Here is a 26,407-nt window from a genome sequence, read left to right on the forward strand (position 1 = left end):
CCCTTACTGACTGTACTGTGTGATATCTCATCTCTTCTTATCCTTACTGATTGTACTGTGTGATATCTCATCTCCTCTTATCCTTACTGACTGTACTGTGTGATATCTCATCTCCTCTTATCCTTACTGACTGTACTGTGTGATATCTCATCTCCTCTTATCTTTACTGACTGCACTGTGTGATATCTCATCTCCTCTTATCCTTACTGACTGTACTGTGTGATATCTCATCTCCTCATATCCTTACTGACTGTACTGTGTGATATCTCATCTCCTCTTATCCTTACTGACTGTACTTTGTGATATCTCATCTCCTCTTATCCTTACTGACTGTACTGTGTGAAATCTCCTCTCCTCTTATCCTTACTGACTGTACTGTGTGATATCTCCGCTCCTCTTATCCTTACTGACTGTACTGTGTGATAACTTATCTCCTCTTATCCTTACTGACTGTACTGTGTGATATCTCATCTCCTCTTATCCTAACTGACTGTACTGTGTGATATCTCATCTCCTCTTATCCTTACTGACTGTACTGTGTGATATCTCATCTCCTCTTATCCTTACTGACTGTACCGTGTGATATCTCATCTCCTGTTATCCTTACTGATTGTACTGTGTGATATCTCATCTCCTCTTATCCTTACTGACTTTACTATGTGATACCTCATCTACTCTTATCCTTACTGACTGTACTGTGTGATGTCTCATCTCCTCTTATCCTTACTGACTGTACTGTGTGATATCTCATCTCCTCTTATTATTACTGACTGTACTGTGTGATATCTCATCTCCTCTTATCCTTACTGACTGTACTGTGTGATGTCTCATCTCCTCTTATCCTTACTAACTGTACTGTGTGATATCTCATATCCTCTTATCCTTACTGACTGTACTGTGTGATATCTCATCTCCTCTTATCCTTACTGACTGTACTGTGTGATATCTCATCTCCTCTTATCCCTTACTGACTGTACTGTGTGATATCTCATCTCCTCTTACCCTTACTGACTGTACTGTGTGATATCTCATCTCCTCATATCCTTACTGACTGTACTGTGTGATATCTCCTCTCCTGTTATCCTTACTGACTTTACTATGTGATACCTCATCTCCTCTTATCCTTACTGACTGTACTGTGTGATATCTCATCTCCTCTTACCCTTACTGACTGTACTGTGTGATATCTCATCTCCTCATATCCTTACTGACTGTACTGTGTGATATCTCATCTCCTGTTATCCTTACTGACTTTACTATGTGATACCTCATCTCCTCTTATCCTTACTGACTGTACTGTGTGATATCTCATCTCCTCTTATCCTTACTGACTGTACCGTGTGATATCTCCTCTCCTCTTATCCTTACTGACTGTACTGTGTGATATCTCATCTCCTCTTATCCTTACTAACTGTACTGTGTGATATCTCATCTCCTCTTATCCTTACTGACTGTACTGTGTGATATCTTATCTCCTCTTATCTTTACTGACTGTACTGTGTGCTATCTCATCTCCGCTTATCCTTAAGGGGGGTACTCACGGAGCGATCGCTGCTTAAAATCTAAGCAATCTGACTAGATTGCTTAGATTTTAAGACTGATCGGTCCGTGTGTACCCCCTACAGCGATAGCGATGCGCAGCCCCATGCATCGCTATCGCTGGTGCTAGATTGGCCTGCCGTGCAGGCCAATCTAGCGGGTCGCTCATTTCACCCGCTGGGTGAAATGAGCGCCCCCCGTCTACCCCCGCACGCTCAGCACACATCGCGCTGTGCTGAGCGGCGGGAGAGATGTGTGCTGAGCGGTTCGCTCAGCACACATCTCTCCTGAATCGGCCAGTGAGTACTGGCCTTTACTGACTGTACTTTGTCATATCTCATCTCCTCTTATCCTTTCTGACTGTACTGTGTGATATCTCATCTCCTCTTATCCTTACTGACTGTACTGTGTGATATCTCCTCTCCTCTTATCCTTACTGACTGTACTGTGTGATATCTCATCTCCTCTTATCCTTACTGACTGTACTGTGTGGTATCTCATCTCCTCTTATCCTTACTGACTGTACCGTGTGATATCTCCTCTCCTCTTATCCTTACTGACTGTACTGTGTGATATCTCATCTCCTCTTATTCTTACTGACTGTACTGTGTGATATCTCATCTCCTCTTATCCTTACTGACTGTACTGTGTGATATCTCCTCTTATCCTTACTGACTGTACTGTGTGATATCTCATCTCCTCTTATCCTTACTGACTGTACTGTGTGATATCTCATCTCCTGTTATCCTTACTGACTTTACTATGTGATACCTCATCTCCTCTTATCCTTACTGACTGTACTGTGTGATGTCTCATCTCCTCTTATCCTTACTGACTGTACTGTGTGATATCTCATCTCCTCTTATTATTACTGACTGTACCGTGTGATATCTCCTCTCCTCTTATCCTTACTGACTGTATTGTGTGATATCTCATCTCCTCTTATCCTTACTGACTGTACTGTGTGATATCTCCTCTTATCCTTACTGACTGTATTGTGTGATATCTCATCTCCTCTTATCCTTACTGACTGTACTGTGTGATATCTCATCTCCTCTTATTCTTACTGACTGTACTGTGTGATATCTCATCTCCTCTTATCCTTTCTGACTGTATTGTGTGATATCTCATCTCCTCTTATTCTTACTGACTGTACTGTGTGATATCTCATCTCCTCTTATCCTTACTTACTGTACCGTGTGATATCTCCTCTCCTCTTATCCTTACTGACTGTATTGTGTGATATCTCATCTCCTCTTATCCTTACTGACTGTACTGTGTGATATCTCCTCTCCTCTTATCCTTACTGACTGTATTGTGTGATATCTCCTCTCCTCTTATCCTTACTGACTGTACTGTGTGATATCTCATCTCCTCTTATCCTTACTGACTGTACTGTGTGATATCTCATCTCCTCTTATCCTTTCTGACTGTATTGTGTGATATCTCATCTCCTCTTATCCTTTCTGACTGTATTGTGTGATATCTCATCTCCTCTTATTCTTACTGACTGTACTGTGTGATATCTCATCTCCTCTTATCCTTACTTACTGTACCGTGTGATATCTCCTCTCCTCTTATCCTTACTGACTGTATTGTGTGATATCTCATCTCCTCTTATCCTTACTGACTGTACTGTGTGATATCTCCTCTCCTCTTATCCTTACTGACTGTATTGTGTGATATCTCCTCTCCTCTTATCCTTACTGACTGTACTGTGTGATATCTCATCTCCTCTTATCCTTACTGACTGTACTGTGTGATATCTCATCTCCTCTTATTCTTACTGACTGTACTGTGTGATATCTCATCTCCTCATATCCTTACTGACTGTATTGTGTGATATCTCCTCTCCTCTTATCCTTACTGACTGCACTGTGTGATATCTCATCTCCTCTTATCCTTACTGACTGTACTGTGTGATATCTCATCTCCTCTTATCCTTACTGACTGTACTGTGTGATATCTCATCTCCTCTTATCCTTTCTGACTGTATTGTGTGATATCTCATCTCCTCTTATTCTTACTGACTGTACTGTGTGATATCTCATCTCCTCTTATCCTTACTGACTGTACCGTGTGATATCTCCTCTCCTCTTATCCTTACTGACTGTATTGTGTGATATCTCATCTCCTCTTATCCTTACTGACTGTACTGTGTGATATCTCCTCTTATCCTTACTGACTGTATTGTGTGATATCTCATCTCCTCTTATCCTTACTGACTGTACTGTGTGATATCTCATCTCCTCTTATTCTTACTGACTGTACTGTGTGATATCTCATCTCCTCTTATCCTTTCTGACTGTATTGTGTGATATCTCATCTCCTCTTATTCTTACTGACTGTACTGTGTGATATCTCATCTCCTCTTATCCTTACTTACTGTACCGTGTGATATCTCCTCTCCTCTTATCCTTACTGACTGTATTGTGTGATATCTCATCTCCTCTTATCCTTACTGACTGTACTGTGTGATATCTCCTCTCCTCTTATCCTTACTGACTGTATTGTGTGATATCTCCTCTCCTCTTATCCTTACTGACTGTACTGTGTGATATCTCATCTCCTCTTATCCTTACTGACTGTACTGTGTGATATCTCATCTCCTCTTATTCTTACTGACTGTACTGTGTGATATCTCATCTCCTCTTATTATTACTGACTGTACTGTGTGATATCTCCTCTCCTCTTATCCTTACTGACTGTACTGTGTGATATCTCATCTCCTCTTATTCTTACTGACTGCACTGTGTGATATCTCATCTCCTCTTATCCTTACTGACTGTACTGTGTGATATCTCCTCTCCTCTTATCCTTACTGACTGTATTGTGTGATATCTCCACTCCTCTAATCCTTACTGACTGTACTGTGTGATATCTCATCTCCTCTTATCCTTACTGACTGTACTGTGTGATATCTCATCTCCTCTTATTCTTACTGACTGTACTGTGTGATATCTCATCTCCTCTTATTATTACTGACTGTACTGTGTGATATCTCCTCTCCTCTTATCCTTACTGACTGTACTGTGTGATATCTCATCTCCTCTTATTCTTACTGACTGTACTGTGTGATATCTCATCTCCTCTTATGATTACTGACTGTACTGTGTGATATCTCCTCTCCTCTTATCCTTACTGACTGTACTGTGTGATATCTCATCTCCTCTTTTTCTTACTGACTGTACTGTGTGATGTCTCATCTCCTCTTATTATTACTGACTGTACTGTGTGATATCTCCTCTCCTCTTATCCTTACTGACTGTATTGTGTGATATCTCATCTCCTCTTATTATTACTGACTGTATTGTGTGATATCTCCTCTCCTTTTATCCTTACTGACTGTATTGTGTGATATCTCCTCTCCTCTTATCCTTACTGACTGTATTGTGTGATATCTCCTCTCCTCTTATCCTTACTGACTGTACTGTGTGATATCTCATCTCCTCTTATCCTTACTGACTGTACTGTGTGATATCTCATCTCCTCTTATTCTTACTGACTGTACTGTGTGATATCTCATCTCCTCTTATCCTTACTGACTGTATTGTGTGATATCTCCTCTCCTCTTATCCTTACTGACTGTACTGTGTGATATCTCCTCTCCTCTTATCCTTACTGACTGTACTGTGTGATATCTCATCTCTTCTTATCCTTACTGACTGTACTGTGTGATGTCTCATCTCCTCTTATCCTTACTGCCTGTACTGTGTGATATCTCATCTCTTCTTATCCTTACTGACTGTACTGTGTGATATCTCATCTCCTCTTATCCTTACTGACTGTACTGTGTGATATCTCATCTCTTATTATTACTGACTGTACTGTGTGATATCTCACCTCCTCTTATCCTTACTGACTGCACTGTGTGATATCTCATCTCCTCTTATCCTCACTGACTGTACTGTGTGATATCTCATCTCCTCTTATTATTACTGACTGTACTGTGTGATATCTCATCTCCTCTTATCCTTACTGACTGTACTGTGTGATATCTCATCTCCTCTTATCCTTACTGACTGTATTGTGATATCTCATCTCTTCTTATCCTTACTGATTGTACTGTGTGATATCTCATCTCCTCTTATCCTTACTGACTGTACTGTGTGATATCTCATCTCCTCTTATCCCTTACTGACTGTACTGTGTGATATCTCATCTCTTCTTATCCTTACTGATTGTACTGTGTGATATCTCATCTCCTCTTATCCTTACTGACTGTACTGTGTGATATCTCATCTCCTCTTATCCTTACTGACTGTACTGTGTGATATCTCATCTCCTCTTATCTTTACTGACTGCACTGTGTGATATCTCATCTCCTCTTATCCTTACTGACTGTACTGTGTGATATCTCATCTCCTCATATCCTTATTGACTGTACTGTGTGATATCTCATCTCCTCTTATCCTTACTGACTGTACTGTGTGATATCTCATCTCCTCTTATCCTTACTGACTGTACTGTGTGATATCTCCTCTCCTCTTATCCTTACTGACTGTACTGTGTGATATCTCCGCTCCTCTTATCCTTACTGACTGTACTGTGTGATAACTTATCTCCTCTTATCCTTACTGACTGTACTGTGTGATATCTCATCTCCTCTTATCCTAACTGACTGTACTGTGTGATATCTCATCTCCTCTTATCCTTACTGACTGTACTGTGTGATATCTCATCTCCTCTTATCCTTACTGACAGTACCGTGTGATATCTCATCTCCTGTTATCCTTACTGATTGTACTGTGTGATATCTCATCTCCTCTTATCCTTACTGACTTTACTATGTGATACCTCATCTACTCTTATCCTTACTGACTGTACTGTGTGATGTCTCATCTCCTCTTATCCTTACTGACTGTACTGTGTGATATCTCATCTCCTCTTATCCTTACTGACTGTATTGTGTGATATCTCCTCTCCTCTTATCCTTACTGACTGTACTGTGTGATATCTCCTCTCCTCTTATCCTTACTGACTGTACTGTGTGATATCTCATCTCCTGTTATCCTTACTGATTGTACTGTGTGATATCTCATCTCTTCTTATCCTTACTGACTGTACTGTGTGATATCTCATCTCCTCTTATCCTTACTGACTGTACTGTGTGATATCTCATCTCCTCTTATTATTACTGACTGTACTGTGTGATGTCTCATCTCCTCTTATCCTTACTGCCTGTACTGTGTGATATCTCATCTCTTCTTATCCTTACTGACTGTACTGTGTGATATCTCATCTCCTCTTATCCTTACTGACTGTACTGTGTGATATCTCATCTCTTATTATTACTGACTGTACTGTGTGATATCTCACCTCCTCTTATCCTTACTGACTGCACTGTGTGATATCTCATCTCCTCTTATCCTCACTGACTGTACTGTGTGATATCTCATCTCCTCTTATTATTACTGACTGTACTGTGTGATATCTCATCTCCTCTTATCCTTACTGACTGTACTGTGTGATATCTCATCTCCTCTTATCCTTACTGACTGTATTGTGATATCTCATCTCTTCTTATCCTTACTGATTGTACTGTGTGATATCTCATCTCCTCTTATCCTTACTGACTGTACTGTGTGATATCTCATCTCCTCTTATCCCTTACTGACTGTACTGTGTGATATCTCATCTCTTCTTATCCTTACTGATTGTACTGTGTGATATCTCATCTCCTCTTATCCTTACTGACTGTACTGTGTGATATCTCATCTCCTCTTATCCTTACTGACTGTACTGTGTGATATCTCATCTCCTCTTATCTTTACTGACTGCACTGTGTGATATCTCATCTCCTCTTATCCTTACTGACTGTACTGTGTGATATCTCATCTCCTCATATCCTTATTGACTGTACTGTGTGATATCTCATCTCCTCTTATCCTTACTGACTGTACTGTGTGATATCTCATCTCCTCTTATCCTTACTGACTGTACTGTGTGATATCTCCTCTCCCCTTATCCTTACTGACTGTACTGTGTGATATCTCCGCTCCTCTTATCCTTACTGACTGTACTGTGTGATAACTTATCTCCTCTTATCCTTACTGACTGTACTGTGTGATATCTCATCTCCTCTTATCCTAACTGACTGTACTGTGTGATATCTCATCTCCTCTTATCCTTACTGACTGTACTGTGTGATATCTCATCTCCTCTTATCCTTACTGACTGTACCGTGTGATATCTCATCTCCTGTTATCCTTACTGATTGTACTGTGTGATATCTCATCTCCTCTTATCCTTACTGACTGTACTGTGTGATATCTCAACTCCTCTTATTCTTACTGACTGTACTGTGTGATATCTCATCTCCTCTTATCCTTTCTGACTGTATTGTGTGATATCTCATCTCCTCTTATTCTTACTGACTGTACTGTGTGATATCTCATCTCCTCTTATCCTTACTTACTGTACCGTGTGATATCTCCTCTCCTCTTATCCTTACTGACTGTATTGTGTGATATCTCATCTCCTCTTATCCTTACTGACTGTACTGTGCGATATCTCCTCTCCTCTTATCCTTACTGACTGTATTGTGTGATATCTCCTCTCCTCTTATCCTTACTGACTGTACTGTGTGATATCTCATCTCCTCTTATCCTTACTGACTGTACTGTGTGATATCTCATCTCCTCTTATTCTTACTGACTGTACTGTGTGATATCTCATCTCCTCATATCCTTACTGACTGTATTGTGTGATATCTCCTCTCCTCTTATCCTTACTGACTGCACTGTGTGATATCTCATCTCCTCTTATCCTTACTGACTGTACTGTGTGATATCTCATCTCCTCTTATCCTTACTGACTGTACTGTGTGATATCTCATCTCCTCTTATCCTTTCTGACTGTATTGTGTGATATCTCATCTCCTCTTATTCTTACTGACTGTACTGTGTGATATCTCATCTCCTCTTATCCTTACTGACTGTACCGTGTGATATCTCCTCTCCTCTTATCCTTACTGACTGTATTGTGTGATATCTCATCTCCTCTTATCCTTACTGACTGTACTGTGTGATATCTCCTCTTATCCTTACTGACTGTATTGTGTGATATCTCATCTCCTCTTATCCTTACTGACTGTACTGTGTGATATCTCATCTCCTCTTATTCTTACTGACTGTACTGTGTGATATCTCATCTCCTCTTATCCTTTCTGACTGTATTGTGTGATATCTCATCTCCTCTTATTCTTACTGACTGTACTGTGTGATATCTCATCTCCTCTTATCCTTACTTACTGTACCGTGTGATATCTCCTCTCCTCTTATCCTTACTGACTGTATTGTGTGATATCTCCTCTCCTCTTATCCTTACTGACTGTACTGTGTGATATCTCATCTCCTCTTATCCTTACTGACTGTACTGTGTGATATCTCATCTCCTCTTATTCTTACTGACTGTACTGTGTGATATCTCATCTCCTCTTATTATTACTGACTGTACTGTGTGATATCTCCTCTCCTCTTATCCTTACTGACTGTACTGTGTGATATCTCATCTCCTCTTATTCTTACTGACTGCACTGTGTGATATCTCATCTCCTCTTATCCTTACTGACTGTACTGTGTGATATCTCCTCTCCTCTTATCCTTACTGACTGTATTGTGTGATATCTCCACTCCTCTAATCCTTACTGACTGTACTGTGTGATATCTCATCTCCTCTTATCCTTACTGACTGTACTGTGTGATATCTCATCTCCTCTTATTCTTACTGACTGTACTGTGTGATATCTCATCTCCTCTTATTATTACTGACTGTACTGTGTGATATCTCCTCTCCTCTTATCCTTACTGACTGTACTGTGTGATATCTCATCTCCTCTTATTCTTACTGACTGTACTGTGTGATATCTCATCTCCTCTTATTATTACTGACTGTACTGTGTGATATCTCCTCTCCTCTTATCCTTACTGACTGTACTGTGTGATATCTCATCTCCTCTTATTCTTACTGACTGTACTGTGTGATGTCTCATCTCCTCTTATTATTACTGACTGTACTGTGTGATATCTCCTCTCCTCTTATCCTTACTGACTGTATTGTGTGATATCTCATCTCCTCTTATTATTACTGACTGTATTGTGTGATATCTCCTCTCCTTTTATCCTTACTGACTGTATTGTGTGATATCTCCTCTCCTCTTATCCTTACTGACTGTATTGTGTGATATCTCCTCTCCTCTTATCCTTACTGACTGTACTGTGTGATATCTCATCTCCTCTTATCCTTACTGACTGTACTGTGTGATATCTCATCTCCTCTTATTCTTACTGACTGTACTGTGTGATATCTCATCTCCTCTTATCCTTACTGACTGTATTGTGTGATATCTCCTCTCCTCTTATCCTTACTGACTGTACTGTGTGATATCTCCTCTCCTCTTATCCTTACTGACTGTACTGTGTGATATCTCATCTCCTGTTATCCTTACTGATTGTACTGTGTGATATCTCATCTCTTCTTATCCTTACTGACTGTACTGTGTGATATCTCATCTCCTCTAATCCTTACTGACTGTACTGTGTGATATCTCATCTCCTCTTATTATTACTGACTGTACTGTGTGATGTCTCATCTCCTCTTATCCTTACTGCCTGTACTGTGTGTATCTCATCTCTTCTTATCCTTACTGACTGTACTGTGTGATATCTCATCTCCTCTTATCCTTACTGACTGTACTGTGTGATATCTCATCTCTTATTATTACTGACTGTACTGTGTGATATCTCACCTCCTCTTATCCTTACTGACTGCACTGTGTGATATCTCATCTCCTCTTATCCTCACTGACTGTACTGTGTGATATCTCATCTCCTCTTATTATTACTGACTGTACTGTGTGATATCTCATCTCCTCTTATCCTTACTGACTGTATTGTGTGATATCTCATCTCCTCTTATCCTTACTGACTGTATTGTGATATCTCATCTCTTCTTATCCTTACTGATTGTACTGTGTGATATCTCATCTCCTCTTATCCTTACTGACTATACTGTGTGATATCTCATCTCCTCTTATCCCTTACTGACTGTACTGTGTGATATCTCATCTCTTCTTATCCTTACTGATTGTACTGTGTGATATCTCATCTCCTCTTATCCTTACTGACTGTACTGTGTGATATCTCATCTCCTCTTATCTTTACTGACTGCACTGTGTGATATCTCATCTCCTCTTATCCTTACTGACTGTACTGTGTGATATCTCATCTCCTCATATCCTTATTGACTGTACTGTGTGATATCTCATCTCCTCTTATCCTTACTGACTGTACTGTGTGATATCTCATCTCCTCTTATCCTTACTGACTGTACTGTGTGATATCTCCTCTCCTCTTATCCTTACTGACTGTACTGTGTGATAACTTATCTCCTCTTATCCTTACTGACTGTACTGTGTGATATCTCATCTCCTCTTATCCTAACTGACTGTACTGTGTGATATCTCATCTCCTCTTATCCTTACTGACTGTACTGTGTGATATCTCATCTCCTCTTATCCTTACTGACTGTACCGTGTGATATCTCATCTCCTGTTATCCTTACTGATTGTACTGTGTGATATCTCATCTCCTCTTATCCTTACTGACTTTACTATGTGATACCTCATCTACTCTTATCCTTACTGACTGTACTGTGTGATGTCTCATCTCCTCTTATCCTTACTGACTGTACTGTGTGATATCTCATCTCCTCTTATTATTACTGACTGTACTGTGTGATATCTCATCTCCTCTTATCCTTACTGACTGTACTGTGTGATGTCTCATCTCCTCTTATCCTTACTAACTGTACTGTGTGATATCTCATATCCTCTTATCCTTACTGACTGTACTGTGTGATATCTCATCTCCTCTTATCCTTACTGACTGTACTGTGTGATATCTCATCTCCTCTTATCCCTTACTGACTGTACTGTGTGATATCTCATCTCCTCTTACCCTTACTGACTGTACTGTGTGATATCTCATCTCCTCATATCCTTACTGACTGTACTGTGTGATATCTCCTCTCCTGTTATCCTTACTGACTTTACTATGTGATACCTCATCTCCTCTTATCCTTACTGACTGTACTGTGTGATATCTCATCTCCTCTTACCCTTACTGACTGTACTGTGTGATATCTCATCTCCTCATATCCTTACTGACTGTACTGTGTGATATCTCATTCCTGTTATCCTTACTGACTTTACTATGTGATACCTCATCTCCTCTTATCCTTACTGACTGTACTGTGTGATATCTCATCTCCTCTTATCCTTACTAACTGTACTGTGTGATATCTCATCTCCTCTTATCCTTACTGACTGTACTGTGTGATATCTTATCTCCTCTTATCTTTACTGACTGTACTGTGTGCTATCTCATCTCCTCTTATCCTTAAGGGGGGTACTCACGGAGCGATCGCTGCTTAAAATCTAAGCAATCTGACTAGATTGCTTAGATTTTAAGACTGATCGGTCCGTGTGTACCCCCTACAGCGATAGCGATGCGCAGCCCCATGCATCGCTATCGCTGGTGCTAGATTGGCCTGCCGTGCAGGCCAATCTAGCGGGTCGCTCATTTCACCCGCTGGGTAAAATGAGCGCCCCCCCGTCTACCCCCGCACGCTCAGCACACATCGCGCTGTGCTGAGCGGCGGGAGAGATGTGTGCTGAGCGGTTCGCTCAGCACACATCTCTCCTGAATCGGCCAGTGAGTACTGGCCTTTACTGACTGTACTTTGTCATATCTCATCTCCTCTTATCCTTTCTGACTGTACTGTGTGATATCTCATCTCCTCTTATCCTTACTGACTGTACTGTGTGATATCTCCTCTCCTCTTATCCTTACTGACTGTACTGTGTGATATCTCATCTCCTCTTATCCTTACTGACTGTACTGTGTGATATCTCATCTCCTCTTATCCTTACTGACTGTACCGTGTGATATCTCCTCTCCTCTTATCCTTACTGACTGTACTGTGTGATATCTCATCTCCTCTTATTCTTACTGACTGTACTGTGTGATATCTCATCTCTTATCCTTACTGACTGTACTGTGTGATATCTCATCTCCTCTTATCCTTTCTGACTGTACTGTGTGATATCTCATCTCCTCTTATCCTTACTGACTGTACTGTGTGATATCTCCTCTCCTCTTATCCTTACTGACTGTACTGTGTGATATCTCAGCTCCTCTTATCCTTACTGACTGTACTGTGTGATATCTCATCTCCTCTTAACCTTACTAACTGTACTGTGTGATATCTCATCTCCTCTTATCCTTACTGACTGTACTGTGTAATATCTCATCTCCTCTTATCCTTACTGACTGTACTGTGTGATATCTCATCTCCTCTTATCCTTACTGACTGTACTGTGTGATATCTCATCTCTTATTATTACTGACTGTACTGTGTGATATCTCACCTCCTCTTATCCTTACTGACTGCACTGTGTGATATCTCATCTCCTCTTATCCTCACTGACTGTACTGTGTGATATCTCATCTCCTCTTATTATTACTGACTGTACTGTGTGATATCTCATCTCCTCTTATCCTTACTGACTGTATTGTGTGATATCTCATCTCCTCTTATCCTTACTGACTGTATTGTGATATCTCATCTCTTCTTATCCTTACTGATTGTACTGTGTGATATCTCATCTCCTCTTATCCTTACTGACTATACTGTGTGATATCTCATCTCCTCTTATCCCTTACTGACTGTACTGTGTGATATCTCATCTCCTCTTATCTTTACTGACTGCACTGTGTGATATCTCATCTCCTCTTATCCTTACTGACTGTACTGTGTGATATCTCATCTCCTCATATCCTTATTGACTGTACTGTGTGATATCTCATCTCCTCTTATCCTTACTGACTGTACTGTGTGATATCTCATCTCCTCTTATCCTTACTGACTGTACTGTGTGATATCTCCTCTCCTCTTATCCTTACTGACTGTACTGTGTGATAACTTATCTCCTCTTATCCTTACTGACTGTACTGTGTGATATCTCATCTCCTCTTATCCTAACTGACTGTACTGTGTGATATCTCATCTCCTCTTATCCTTACTGACTGTACTGTGTGATATCTCATCTCCTCTTATCCTTACTGACTGTACCGTGTGATATCTCATCTCCTGTTATCCTTACTGATTGTACTGTGTGATATCTCATCTCCTCTTATCCTTACTGACTTTACTATGTGATACCTCATCTACTCTTATCCTTACTGACTGTACTGTGTGATGTCTCATCTCCTCTTATCCTTACTGACTGTACTGTGTGATATCTCATCTCCTCTTATTATTACTGACTGTACTGTGTGATATCTCATCTCCTCTTATCCTTACTGACTGTACTGTGTGATGTCTCATCTCCTCTTATCCTTACTAACTGTACTGTGTGATATCTCATATCCTCTTATCCTTACTGACTGTACTGTGTGATATCTCATCTCCTCTTATCCTTACTGACTGTACTGTGTGATATCTCATCTCCTCTTATCCCTTACTGACTGTACTGTGTGATATCTCATCTCCTCTTACCCTTACTGACTGTACTGTGTGATATCTCATCTCCTCATATCCTTACTGACTGTACTGTGTGATATCTCCTCTCCTGTTATCCTTACTGACTTTACTATGTGATACCTCATCTCCTCTTATCCTTACTGACTGTACTGTGTGATATCTCATCTCCTCTTACCCTTACTGACTGTACTGTGTGATATCTCATCTCCTCATATCCTTACTGACTGTACTGTGTGATATCTCATTCCTGTTATCCTTACTGACTTTACTATGTGATACCTCATCTCCTCTTATCCTTACTGACTGTACTGTGTGATATCTCATCTCCTCTTATCCTTACTAACTGTACTGTGTGATATCTCATCTCCTCTTATCCTTACTGACTGTACTGTGTGATATCTTATCTCCTCTTATCTTTACTGACTGTACTGTGTGCTATCTCATCTCCTCTTATCCTTAAGGGGGGTACTCACGGAGCGATCGCTGCTTAAAATCTAAGCAATCTGACTAGATTGCTTAGATTTTAAGACTGATCGGTCCGTGTGTACCCCCTACAGCGATAGCGATGCGCAGCCCCATGCATCGCTATCGCTGGTGCTAGATTGGCCTGCCGTGCAGGCCAATCTAGCGGGTCGCTCATTTCACCCGCTGGGTAAAATGAGCGCCCCCCCGTCTACCCCCGCACGCTCAGCACACATCGCGCTGTGCTGAGCGGCGGGAGAGATGTGTGCTGAGCGGTTCGCTCAGCACACATCTCTCCTGAATCGGCCAGTGAGTACTGGCCTTTACTGACTGTACTTTGTCATATCTCATCTCCTCTTATCCTTTCTGACTGTACTGTGTGATATCTCATCTCCTCTTATCCTTACTGACTGTACTGTGTGATATCTCCTCTCCTCTTATCCTTACTGACTGTACTGTGTGATATCTCATCTCCTCTTATCCTTACTGACTGTACTGTGTGATATCTCATCTCCTCTTATCCTTACTGACTGTACCGTGTGATATCTCCTCTCCTCTTATCCTTACTGACTGTACTGTGTGATATCTCATCTCCTCTTATTCTTACTGACTGTACTGTGTGATATCTCATCTCCTCTTATCCTTACTGACTGTACTGTGTGATATCTCATCTCCTCTTATCCTTACTGACTGTACTGTGTGATATCTCATCTCCTGTTATCCTTACTGACTGTACTGTGTGATATCTCATCTCCTCTTATCCTTACTGACTGTACTGTGTGATGTCTCATCTCCTCTTATCCTTACTGACTGTACTGTGTGATATCTCATCTCCTCTTATCCTTACTGACTGTACTGTGTGATATCTCATCTCCTCTTATCCTTACTGACTGTACCGTGTGATATCTCCTCTCCTCTTATCCTTACTGACTGTACTGTGTGATATCTCCTCTCCTCTTATCCTTACTGACTGTACTGTGTGATATCTCATCTCCTCTTATCCTTACTGACTTTACCATGTGATTCTCATGTCCTCTTATACTTACTGACTGTACTGTGTGATATCTCATCTCCTCTTATCCTTACTGACTGTACTGTGTGATATCTCATCTCTTATCCTTACTGACTATACTGTGTGATATCTCCTGTCCTCTTATCCTTACTGACTGTACTGTGTGATATCTCAGCTTCCCTTATTATCACTGACTGTACTGTGTGATATCTCAGCTTCTCTTATTCTTACTAACAGTACTGTGTGATATCTCATCTCCTCTTAACCTTACTGACTGTACTGTGTGATATCTCATCTCCTCTTATCCTTACTGACTGTACTGTGTGATATCTCATCTCCTCTTATCCTTACTGACTGTACCGTGTGATATCTCATCTCCTCTTATCCTTACTGACTGTACTGTGTGATATCTCATCTCCTCTTATCCTTACTGACTGTACTGTGTGATATCTCATCTCCTCTTATCCTTACTGACTGTACTGTGTGATATCTCAGCTCCTCTTATCCTTACTGACTGTACTGTGTGATATCTCATCTCCTCTTATCCTTACTAACTGTACTGTGTGATATCTCATCTCCTCTTATCCTTACTGACTGTACTGTGTAATATCTCATCTCCTCTTATCCTTACTGACTGTACTGTGTGATATCTCATCTCCTCTTATCCTTACTGACTGTACTGTGTGATATCTCATCTCCTCTTATCCTTACTAACTGTACTGTGTGATATCTCATCTCCTCTTATCCTTACTGACTATACTGTGTGATATCTCATCTCCTCTTATTATTACTGACTGTACTGTGTGATATCTCATCTCTTCTTATCCTTACTGATTGTACTGTGTGATATCTCATCTCCTCTTATCCTTACTGACTGTACTGTGTGATATCTCATCTCCTCTTATCCTTACTGACTGTACTGTGTGATATCTCATCTCCTCTTATCTTTACTGACTGCACTGTGTGATATCTCCTCTCCTCTTATCCTTACTGACTGTACTGTGTGATAACTTATCTCCTCTTATCCTTACTGACTGTACTGTGTGATATCTCATCTCCTCTTATCCTTACTGACTTTACTATGTGATACCTCATCTACTCTTATCCTTACTGACTGTACTGTGTGATGTCTCATCTCCTCTTATCCTTACTGACTGTACTGTGTGATATCTCATCTCCTCTTATTATTACTGACTGTACTGTGTGATATCTCATCTCCTCATATCCTTACTGACTGTACTGTGTGATGTCTCATCTCCTCTTATCCTTACTAACTGTACTGTGTGATATCTCATATCCTCTTATCCTTACTGACTGTACTGTGTGATATCTCATCTCCTCTTATCCTTACTGACTGTACTGTGTGATATCTCATCTCCTCTTATCCTTACTGACTGTACTGTGTGATGTCTCATCTCCTCTTATCCTTACTAACTGTACTGTGTGATATCTCATATCCTCTTATCCTTACTGACTGTACTGTGTGATATCTCCTCTCCTCTTATCCTTACTGACTGTACTGTGTGATATCTCCTCTCCTCTTATCCTTACTGACTGTACTGTGTGATATCTCATCTCCTCTTATCCTTACTAACTGTACTGTGTGATGTCTCATCTCCTCTTATCCTTACTAACTGTACTGTGTGATATCTCATATCCTCTTATCCTTACTGACTGTACTGTGTGATATCTCATCTCCTCTTATCCTTACTGACTGTACTGTGTGATATCTCATCTCCTCTTATCCTTACTGACTGTACTGTGTGATATCTCATCTCCTCTTATCCTTACTGACTGTACTGTGTGATATCTTATCTCCTCTTATCTTTACTAACTGTACTGTGTGCTATCTCATCTCCTCTTATCCTTAAGGGGGGTACTCACGGAGCGATCGCTGCTTAAAATCTAAGCAATCTGACTAGATTGCTTAGATTTTAAGACTGATCGGTCCGTGTGTACCCCCTACAGCGATAGCGATGCGCAGCCCTGTGCATCGCTATCGCTGGTGCTAGATTGGCCTGCCGTGCAGGCCAATCTAGCGGGTCGCTCATTTCACCCGCTGGGTGAAATGAGCGCCCCCCGTCTACCCCCGCACGCTCAGCACACATCGCGCTGTGCTGAGCGGCGGGAGAGATGTGTGCTGAGCGGTTCGCTCAGCACACATCTCTCCTGAATCGGCCAGTGAGTACTTGCCTTTACTGACTGTACTTTGTCATATCTCATCTCCTCTTATCCTTACTGACTGTACTGTGTGATATCTCATCTCCTGCTATCCTTACTGACTGTACTGTGTGATATCTCATCTCCTCTTATCCTTACTGACTGTACTGTGTGATATCTCATCTCCTCTTATCCTTACTGACTGTACTGTGTGATATCTCATCTCCTCTTATCCTTACTGACTGTACTGTGTGATATCTCATCTCCTCTTATCCTTACTGACTGTACTGTGTGATATCTCATCTCCTCTTATCCTTACTGACTTTACTGTGTGATATCTAATCTCCTCTTATCCTTACTGACTGTACTGTGTGATATCTCATCTCCTCTTATCCTTACTGACTGTACTGTGTGATATCTCATCTCCTCTTATCCTTACTGACTGTACTGTGTGACATCTCATCTCTTATCCTTACTGACTGTACTGTGTGATATCTCATCTCCTCTTATCCTTACTGACTGTACTGTGTGATATCTCCTCTCCTCTTATCCTTACTGACTTTACTGTGTGATATCTCATCTCCTGCTATCCTTACTGACTGTACTGTGTGATATCTCATCTCCTCTTATCCTTACTGACTGTACTGTGTGATATCTCCTGTCCTCTTTATCCTTACTGACTGTACTGTGTGATATCTCAGCTTCCCTTATTATTACTGACTGTACTGTGTGATATCTCATCTCCTCTTATTCTTACTAACAGTACTGTGTGATATCTCATCTCCTCTTATCCTTACTGACTGTACTGTGTGATATCTCATCTCCTCTTATCCTTACTGACTGTACTGTGTTATATCTCAGCTCCTCTTATCCTTACTGACTGTACTGTGTGATATCTCATCTACTCTTATCCTTACTGACTGTACTGTGTGATATCTCATCTCTTCTTATCCTTACTGACTGTACTGTGTGATATCTCATCTACTCTTATCCTTACTGACTGTACTGTGTGATATCTCATCTACTCTTATCCTTACTGACTGTACTGTGTGATATCTCATCTCCTCTTATCCTTACTGAGTGTACTGTGTGATATCTCATCTCCTCTTATCCTTACTGACTGTACTGTGTGATATCTCATCTCCTCTTATCCTTACTGAGTGTACTGTGTGATATCTCATCTCCTCTTATCCTTACTGATTGTACTGTGTGATATCTCATCTCCTCTTATCCTTACTGACTGTACTGTGTGATATCTCATCTCCTCTTATCCTTACTGACTGTACTGTGTGATATCTCATCTCCTCTTATCCTTACTGACTGTACTGTGTGATATCTTATCTCCTCTTATCTTTACTAACTGTACTGTGTGCTATCTCATCTCCTCTTATCCTTAAGGGGGGTACTCACGGAGCGATCGCTGCTTAAAATCTAAGCAATCTGACTAGATTGCTTAGATTTTAAGACTGATCGGTCCGTGTGTACCCCCTACAGCGATAGCGATGCGCAGCCCTGTGCATCGCTATCGCTGGTGCTAGATTGGCCTGCCGTGCAGGCCAATCTAGCGGGTCGCTCATTTCACCCGCTGGGTGAAATGAGCGCCCCCCGTCTACCCCCGCACGCTCAGCACACATCGCGCTGTGCTGAGCGGCGGGAGAGATGTGTGCTGAGCGGTTCGCTCAGCACACATCTCTCCTGAATCGGCCAGTGAGTACTTGCCTTTACTGACTGTACTTTGTCATATCTCATCTCCTCTTATCCTTACTGACTGTACTGTGTGATATCTCATCTCCTGCTATCCTTACTGACTGTACTGTGTGATATCTCATCTCCTCTTATCCTTACTGACTGTACTGTGTGATATCTCATCTCCTCTTATCCTTACTGACTGTACTGTGTGATATCTCATCTCCTCTTATCCTTACTGACTGTACTGTGTGATATCTCATCTCCTCTTATCCTTACTGACTGTACTGTGTGATATCTCATCTCCTCTTATCCTTACTGACTTTACTGTGTGATATCTAATCTCCTCTTATCCTTACTGACTGTACTGTGTGATATCTCATCTCCTCTTATCCTTACTGACTGTACTGTGTGATATCTCATCTCCTCTTATCCTTACTGACTGTACTGTGTGACATCTCATCTCTTATCCTTACTGACTGTACTGTGTGATATCTCATCTCCTCTTATCCTTACTGACTGTACTGTGTGATATCTCCTCTCCTCTTATCCTTACTGACTTTACTGTGTGATATCTCATCTCCTGCTATCCTTACTGACTGTACTGTGTGATATCTCATCTCCTCTTATCCTTACTGACTGTACTGTGTGATATCTCCTGTCCTCTTTATCCTTACTGACTGTACTGTGTGATATCTCAGCTTCCCTTATTATTACTGACTGTACTGTGTGATATCTCATCTCCTCTTATTCTTACTAACAGTACTGTGTGATATCTCATCTCCTCTTATCCTTACTGACTGTACTGTGTGATATCTCATCTCCTCTTATCCTTACTGACTGTACTGTGTTATATCTCAGCTCCTCTTATCCTTACTGACTGTACTGTGTGATATCTCATCTACTCTTATCCTTACTGACTGTACTGTGTGATATCTCATCTCTTCTTATCCTTACTGACTGTACTGTGTGATATCTCATCTACTCTTATCCTTACTGACTGTACTGTGTGATATCTCATCTACTCTTATCCTTACTGACTGTACTGTGTGATATCTCATCTCCTCTTATCCTTACTGAGTGTACTGTGTGATATCTCATCTCCTCTTATCCTTACTGACTGTACTGTGTGATATCTCATCTCCTCTTATCCTTACTGAGTGTACTGTGTGATATCTCATCTCCTCTTATCCTTACTGATTGTACTGTGTGATATCTCATCTCCTCTTATCCTTACTGACTGTACTGTGTGATATCTCATCTCCTCTTATCCTTACTGACTGTACTGTGTGATATCTCATCTCCTCTTATCCTTACTGACTGTACTGTGTGATATCTCATCTCCTCTTATCCTTACTGACTGTACTGTGTGATATCTCAGCTCCCCTTATTATTACTGACTATACTATGTTATATTTCAGCTCGTCCTGTGCTGGATACAATACAGAGGACACAGAACTCTCTCTCTGTCGGTGACCAGATGGATCTGTCATGTAGAATTCATTCATTTTCCCCATCACAGATCACAGTTACATGGTACATGGAAGATGAGACTGTGATACCCTCACACACCAGTAACGTCCTCACTGAACCAAATGGCCTGTTTTATGTCACCAGTACTATGGAATTCCACCCGACAATAAAGGATGCGGGGAAGAGGTTCAGGTGTGAAGTTCTACATGACAGTCTTGTAGAGCCTAGAAGTATCACATATACATTGTGTGACCTGAGTAAGTATCACAATTTTTATATTTTTCTGTACTCACTATTACTGACTCCATACTGTACTGTATATAACACAGCTGTTATTCTATATTGCACTATTACTGACTCCATACTGTACTGTATATAACACAGCTGTTATTCTATATCCCACTATTACTGACTCCTTACTGTACTGTATATAACACAGCTGTTATTCTATATCCCACTATTACTGACTCCATACTGTACTATATATAACACAGCTGTTATTCTATATCCCACTATTACTGACTCCATACTGTACTGTATATAACACATCTGTTATTCTATATCCCACTATTACTGACCCCATACTGTACTGTATATAACAGAGCTGTTATTCTATATACCACTATTACTGACTCCATACTGTACTGTATTTAACACAGCTGTTATTCTATATCCCACTATTACTGACTCCATACTGTACTGTATATAACACAGCTGTTATTCTATATCCCACTATTACTGACTCCATACTGTACTGTATATAACACATCTGTTATTCTATATCCCACTATTACTGACCCCATACTGTACTGTATATAACAGAGCTGTTATTCTATATCCCACTGTTACTGACACCATACTGTACTGTATATAACACAGCTGTTATTCTATAAACCACTATTACTGACTCCGTACTGTACTGTATATAACAGAGCTGTTATTCTATAATCCACTATTACTGACTCCATACTGTACTGTATATAACACAGCTGTTATGCTATATCCCACTGTTATTGACTCCATACTGTACTGTATATAACACAGCTCTTATTTTATTTCCCACTATTACTGACTACATGCTGTACTGTATATAACACAGCTGTTATTCTATATCCCAGTATTACTGACTCCATACTGTACTGTATATAACACAGCTGTTATTCTATATCCCAGTATTACTGACTCCATACTGTACTGTATGTAACACAGCTGTTATTCTATATCTCACTATTACTGACTCCATACTGTACTGTATATAACACAGCTCTTATCTATATCCCACTGTTACTGACTCCATACTGTACTGTATATAACACAGCTGTTATTCTATATACCACTGTTACTGACTCCATACTGTACTGTATATAACACAGCTGTTATTCTATAATCCACTATTACTGACTCCACACTGTACTGTATATAACACAGCTGTTATTCTATAATCCACTATTACTGACTCCACACTGTACTGTATATAACACAACTGTTATTCTATATCCCAGTATTACTGACTCCATACTGTACTGTATATAACACATCTGTTATGCTATATCCCACTATTACTGACTCTATACTGTACTGTATATAACACAGCTGGTATTATATATCCCACTATTACTGACTCCATACTGTACTGTATATAACACAGCTCTTATTCTATATCCCAGTATTATTGACTCCATACTGTACTGTATATAACACAGCTGTTATTTTCTATCCCACTATTACTGACTCTATACTGTACTGTATATAACACAGCTGTTATTCTATATCCCACTATTACTGACTCCATACTGTACTGTATATAACACATCTGTTATTCTATATCCCACTATTACTGACTCCATACTGTACTGTATATAACACAGCTGTTATTCTATATCTCACTATTACTGACTCCATACTGTACGGTATATAACACAGCTGTTATTCTATATCATACTATTACTGACTCCATACTGTACTGTATATAACACAGCTGTTATTCTATATCCCACTGTTACTGACTCCATACTGTACTGTATATAACACAGCTGTTATTCTATATCCCACTATTACTGACTCTATACTGTACTGTATATAACACAGCTGTTATTCTATATCCCACTATTACTGACTCTATACTGTACTGTATATAACACAGCTGTTATTCTATATCCCACTATTACTGACTCTATACTGTACTGTATATAACACAGCTGTTATGCTATATCCCACTGTTACTGACTCTATACTGTACTGTATATAACACAGCTGGTATTATATATACCACTATTACTGACTCCATACTGTACTGTATATAACATAGCTGGTATTATATATCCCACTGTTACTGACTCCATACTGTACTATATATAACACAGCTGGTATTATATATCCCACTATTACTGACTCCATACTGTACTGTATATAACACAGCTGTTATTCTATATCCCACTATTACTGACTCCATACTGTACTGTATATAACACAGCTCTTATTCTATTTCCTACTATTACTGACTAGTGATGAGCGGGTTCGGATCCTCGGGATCCGAACCCGCCCGAACTTCACCTTTTTTTTCACGGGTCCGAGCGACTCGGATCCTCCCGCCTTGCTCGGTTAACCCGAGCGTGCCCGAACGTCATCATCCCGCTGTCGGATTCTCGCGAGATTCGGATTCTATATAAGGAGCCGCGCGTCGCCGCCATTTTCACACGTGCATTGAGATTGATAGGGAGAGGACGTGGCTGGCGTCCTCTCCGTTATAGTAGAAAAAGACTGAGTATAAAGACTGAGTGACTTACTTATAATTGTGGGGAGGATTGGGGACGGGGAGCAGCTGTTAGGTAGTACAGTGCAGGGTTTTGATTATACCACCAGTGAGTTTAATCCTTTGTTTGTTTCTCTGCCTGAAAAAAACGCTCCACCATATCTGTGCTCACTCAGTGTGCTGCACTGCTGCATGATATATCTGTGCTGAGTGCACTGCTCACACTGCCTAATTGTGGGGACTGGGGAGCAGTTATAGCAGGAGTACAGTGCACAGTTTTGCGGACAGTGACCACCAGTCCAGTATACGTTTGTCTGCCTGAAAAACACTCCTGTCTGTGGTGGCTTTTTTCTTCTTCATACTAGTTTAGCAGTCTGCTGACAGTGTCCACCAGGTCCGTTATTATTTATTATACAGTATATTATATTTATTTTATATATATCTAGCAGTACGGTAGGCCACGGCTGTACCTACCTCTGTGTCGTCAGTGCACTCGTCGTCCATAAGTATTATAATACTATACTATCCATCCATCTACATTGTATACCTGTGGTGGCTTTTTTTTTCTTCATACTAGTTTAGCAGTCTGCTGACAGTGTCCACCAGGTCCGTTATTATATTATACAGTATATTATATATATATAAGCAGTACGGTAGGCCACGGCTGTACCTACCTCTGTGTCGTCAGTGCACTCGTCGTCCATAAGTAATATAATACTATACTATCCATCCATCTACATTGTATACCTGTGGTGGCTTTTTTTTTCTTCATACTAGTTTAGCAGTCTGCTGACAGTGTCCACCAGGTCCGTTATTATATTATACAGTATATTATATATATATAAGCAGTACGGTAGGCCACGGCTGTACCTACCTCTGTGTCGTCAGTGCACTCGTCGTCCATAAGTAATATAATACTATACTATCCATCCATCTACATTGTATACCTGTGGTGGCTTTTTTTTTCTTCATACTAGTTTAGCAGTCTGCTGACAGTGTCCACCAGGTCCGTTATACAGTATATTATATATATAAGCAGTACGGTAGGCCACGGCTGTACCTACCTCTGTGTCGTCAGTGCACTCGTCGTCCATAAGTAATATAATACTATACTATCCATCCATCAACATTGTATACCTGTGGTGGCTTTTTTTTTCTTCATACTAGATTAGCAGTCTGCTGACAGTGTCCACCAGGTCCGTTATACAGTATATTATATATATAAGCAGTACGGTAGGCCACGGCTGTACCTACCTCTGTGTCGTCAGTGCACTCGTCGTCCATAAGTAATATAATACTATACTATCCATCCATCTACATTGTATACCTGTGGTGGCTTTTAGTTGTGCGCATTAAAATATGGAGAACAAAAATGTGGAGGTTAAAAAAATAGGGAAAGATCAAGATCCACTTCCACCTCGTGCTGAAGCTGCTGCCACTAGTCATGGCCGAGACGATGAAATGCCATCAACGTCGTCTGCCAAGGCCGATGCCCAATGTCATAGTACAGAGCATGTAAAATCCAAAACACAAAAGATCAGTAAAATGACCCAAAAATCAAAATTAAAAGAGTCTGAGGAGAAGCGTAAACTTGCCAATATGCCATTTACGACACGGAGTGGCAAGGAACGGCTGAGGCCCTGGCCTATGTTCATGGCTAGTGGTTCAGCTTCACATGAGGATGGAAGCACTCATCCTCTCGCTAGAAAAAAGAAAATACTTAAGCTGGCAAAAGCACAGCAAAGAACTGTGCGTTCTTCGAAATCACAAATCCCCAAGGAGAGTCCAATTGTGTCGGTTGCGATGCCTGACCTTCCCAACACTGGACGGGAAGAGCTTGCGCCTTCCACCATTTGCACGCCCCCTGCAAGTGCGCCTCTTTTTTTCTTTGCGTCATGTGCTGTTTGGGGAGTATTTTTTTGTAGGGCCATCCTGCGTGACACTGCAGTGCCACTCCTAGATGGGCCAGGTGTTTGTGTCGGCCACTTGGGTCGCTTAGCTTAGTCACACAGCTACCTCATTGCGCCTCTTTTTTTCTTTGCGTCATGTGCTGTTTGGGGAGTATTTTTTTGAAGGGCCATCCTGCCTGACACTGCAGTGCCACTCCTAGATGGGCCAGGTGTTTGTGTCGGCCACTAGGGTCGCTTAGCTTAGTCACACAGCTACTTCATTGTGCCTCTTTTTTTCTTTGTGTCATGTGCTGTTTGGGGAGTATTTTTTTGAAGGGCCATCCTGCCTGACACTGCAGTGCCACTCCTATATGGGCCAGGTGTTTGTGTCGGCCACTTGGGTCGCTTAGCTTAGTCACACAGCTACCTCATTGCGCCTCTTTTTTTCTTTGCGTCATGTGCTGTTTGGGGAGAATTTTTTTGAAGGGCTATCCTGCCTGACACTGCAGTGCCACTCCTAGATGGGCCAGGTATTTGTGTCGGCCACTAGGGTCGCTTAGCTTAGTCACACAGCTACCTCATTGCTCCTCTTTTTTTCTTTGCGTCATGTGCTGTTTGGGGAGTATTTTTTTGAAGGGCCATCCTGCCTGACACTGCAGTGCCACTCCTAGATGGGCCAGGTGTTTGTGTCGGCCACTTGGGTCGCTTAGCTTAGTCACACAGCTACCTCATTGCGCCTCTTTTTTTCTTTGCGTCATGTGCTGTTTGGGGAGTATTTTTTTGAAGGGCCATCCTGCGTGACACTGCAGTGCCACTCCTAGATGGGCCAGGTGTTTGTGTTGGCCACTAGGGTCGCTTAGCTTAGCCATCCAGCGACCTCGGTGCAAA

The 26,407-nt window shown here is 40.9% G+C and overlaps 1 protein-coding gene and 1 long non-coding RNA gene across 4 annotated transcripts in view; one reads left to right on the forward strand and one right to left on the reverse strand.

Annotated features, from left to right (window-relative positions):
* Window positions 1-26,407, reverse strand: part of LOC134969891 (uncharacterized) — a 189,286-nt gene that overhangs the window by 112,016 nt on the left and 50,863 nt on the right. The gene's annotated exons all lie outside the window — the stretch shown is intronic.
* Window positions 1-26,407, forward strand: part of LOC134968588 (uncharacterized) — a 141,097-nt gene that overhangs the window by 76,089 nt on the left and 38,601 nt on the right. For both annotated transcript variants that reach the window (XM_063944083.1, XM_063944082.1), the window contains exon 7: window positions 20,827-21,135. In XM_063944083.1, the coding sequence (XP_063800153.1) occupies window positions 20,827-21,135 (309 nt within the window). The remainder of the gene's footprint in view (window positions 1-20,826; window positions 21,136-26,407) is intronic.

Source organism: Pseudophryne corroboree, chromosome 11 (genome assembly GCF_028390025.1).
Source record: "Pseudophryne corroboree isolate aPseCor3 chromosome 11, aPseCor3.hap2, whole genome shotgun sequence".
Lineage (NCBI taxonomy): Eukaryota > Metazoa > Chordata > Amphibia > Anura > Myobatrachidae > Pseudophryne > Pseudophryne corroboree.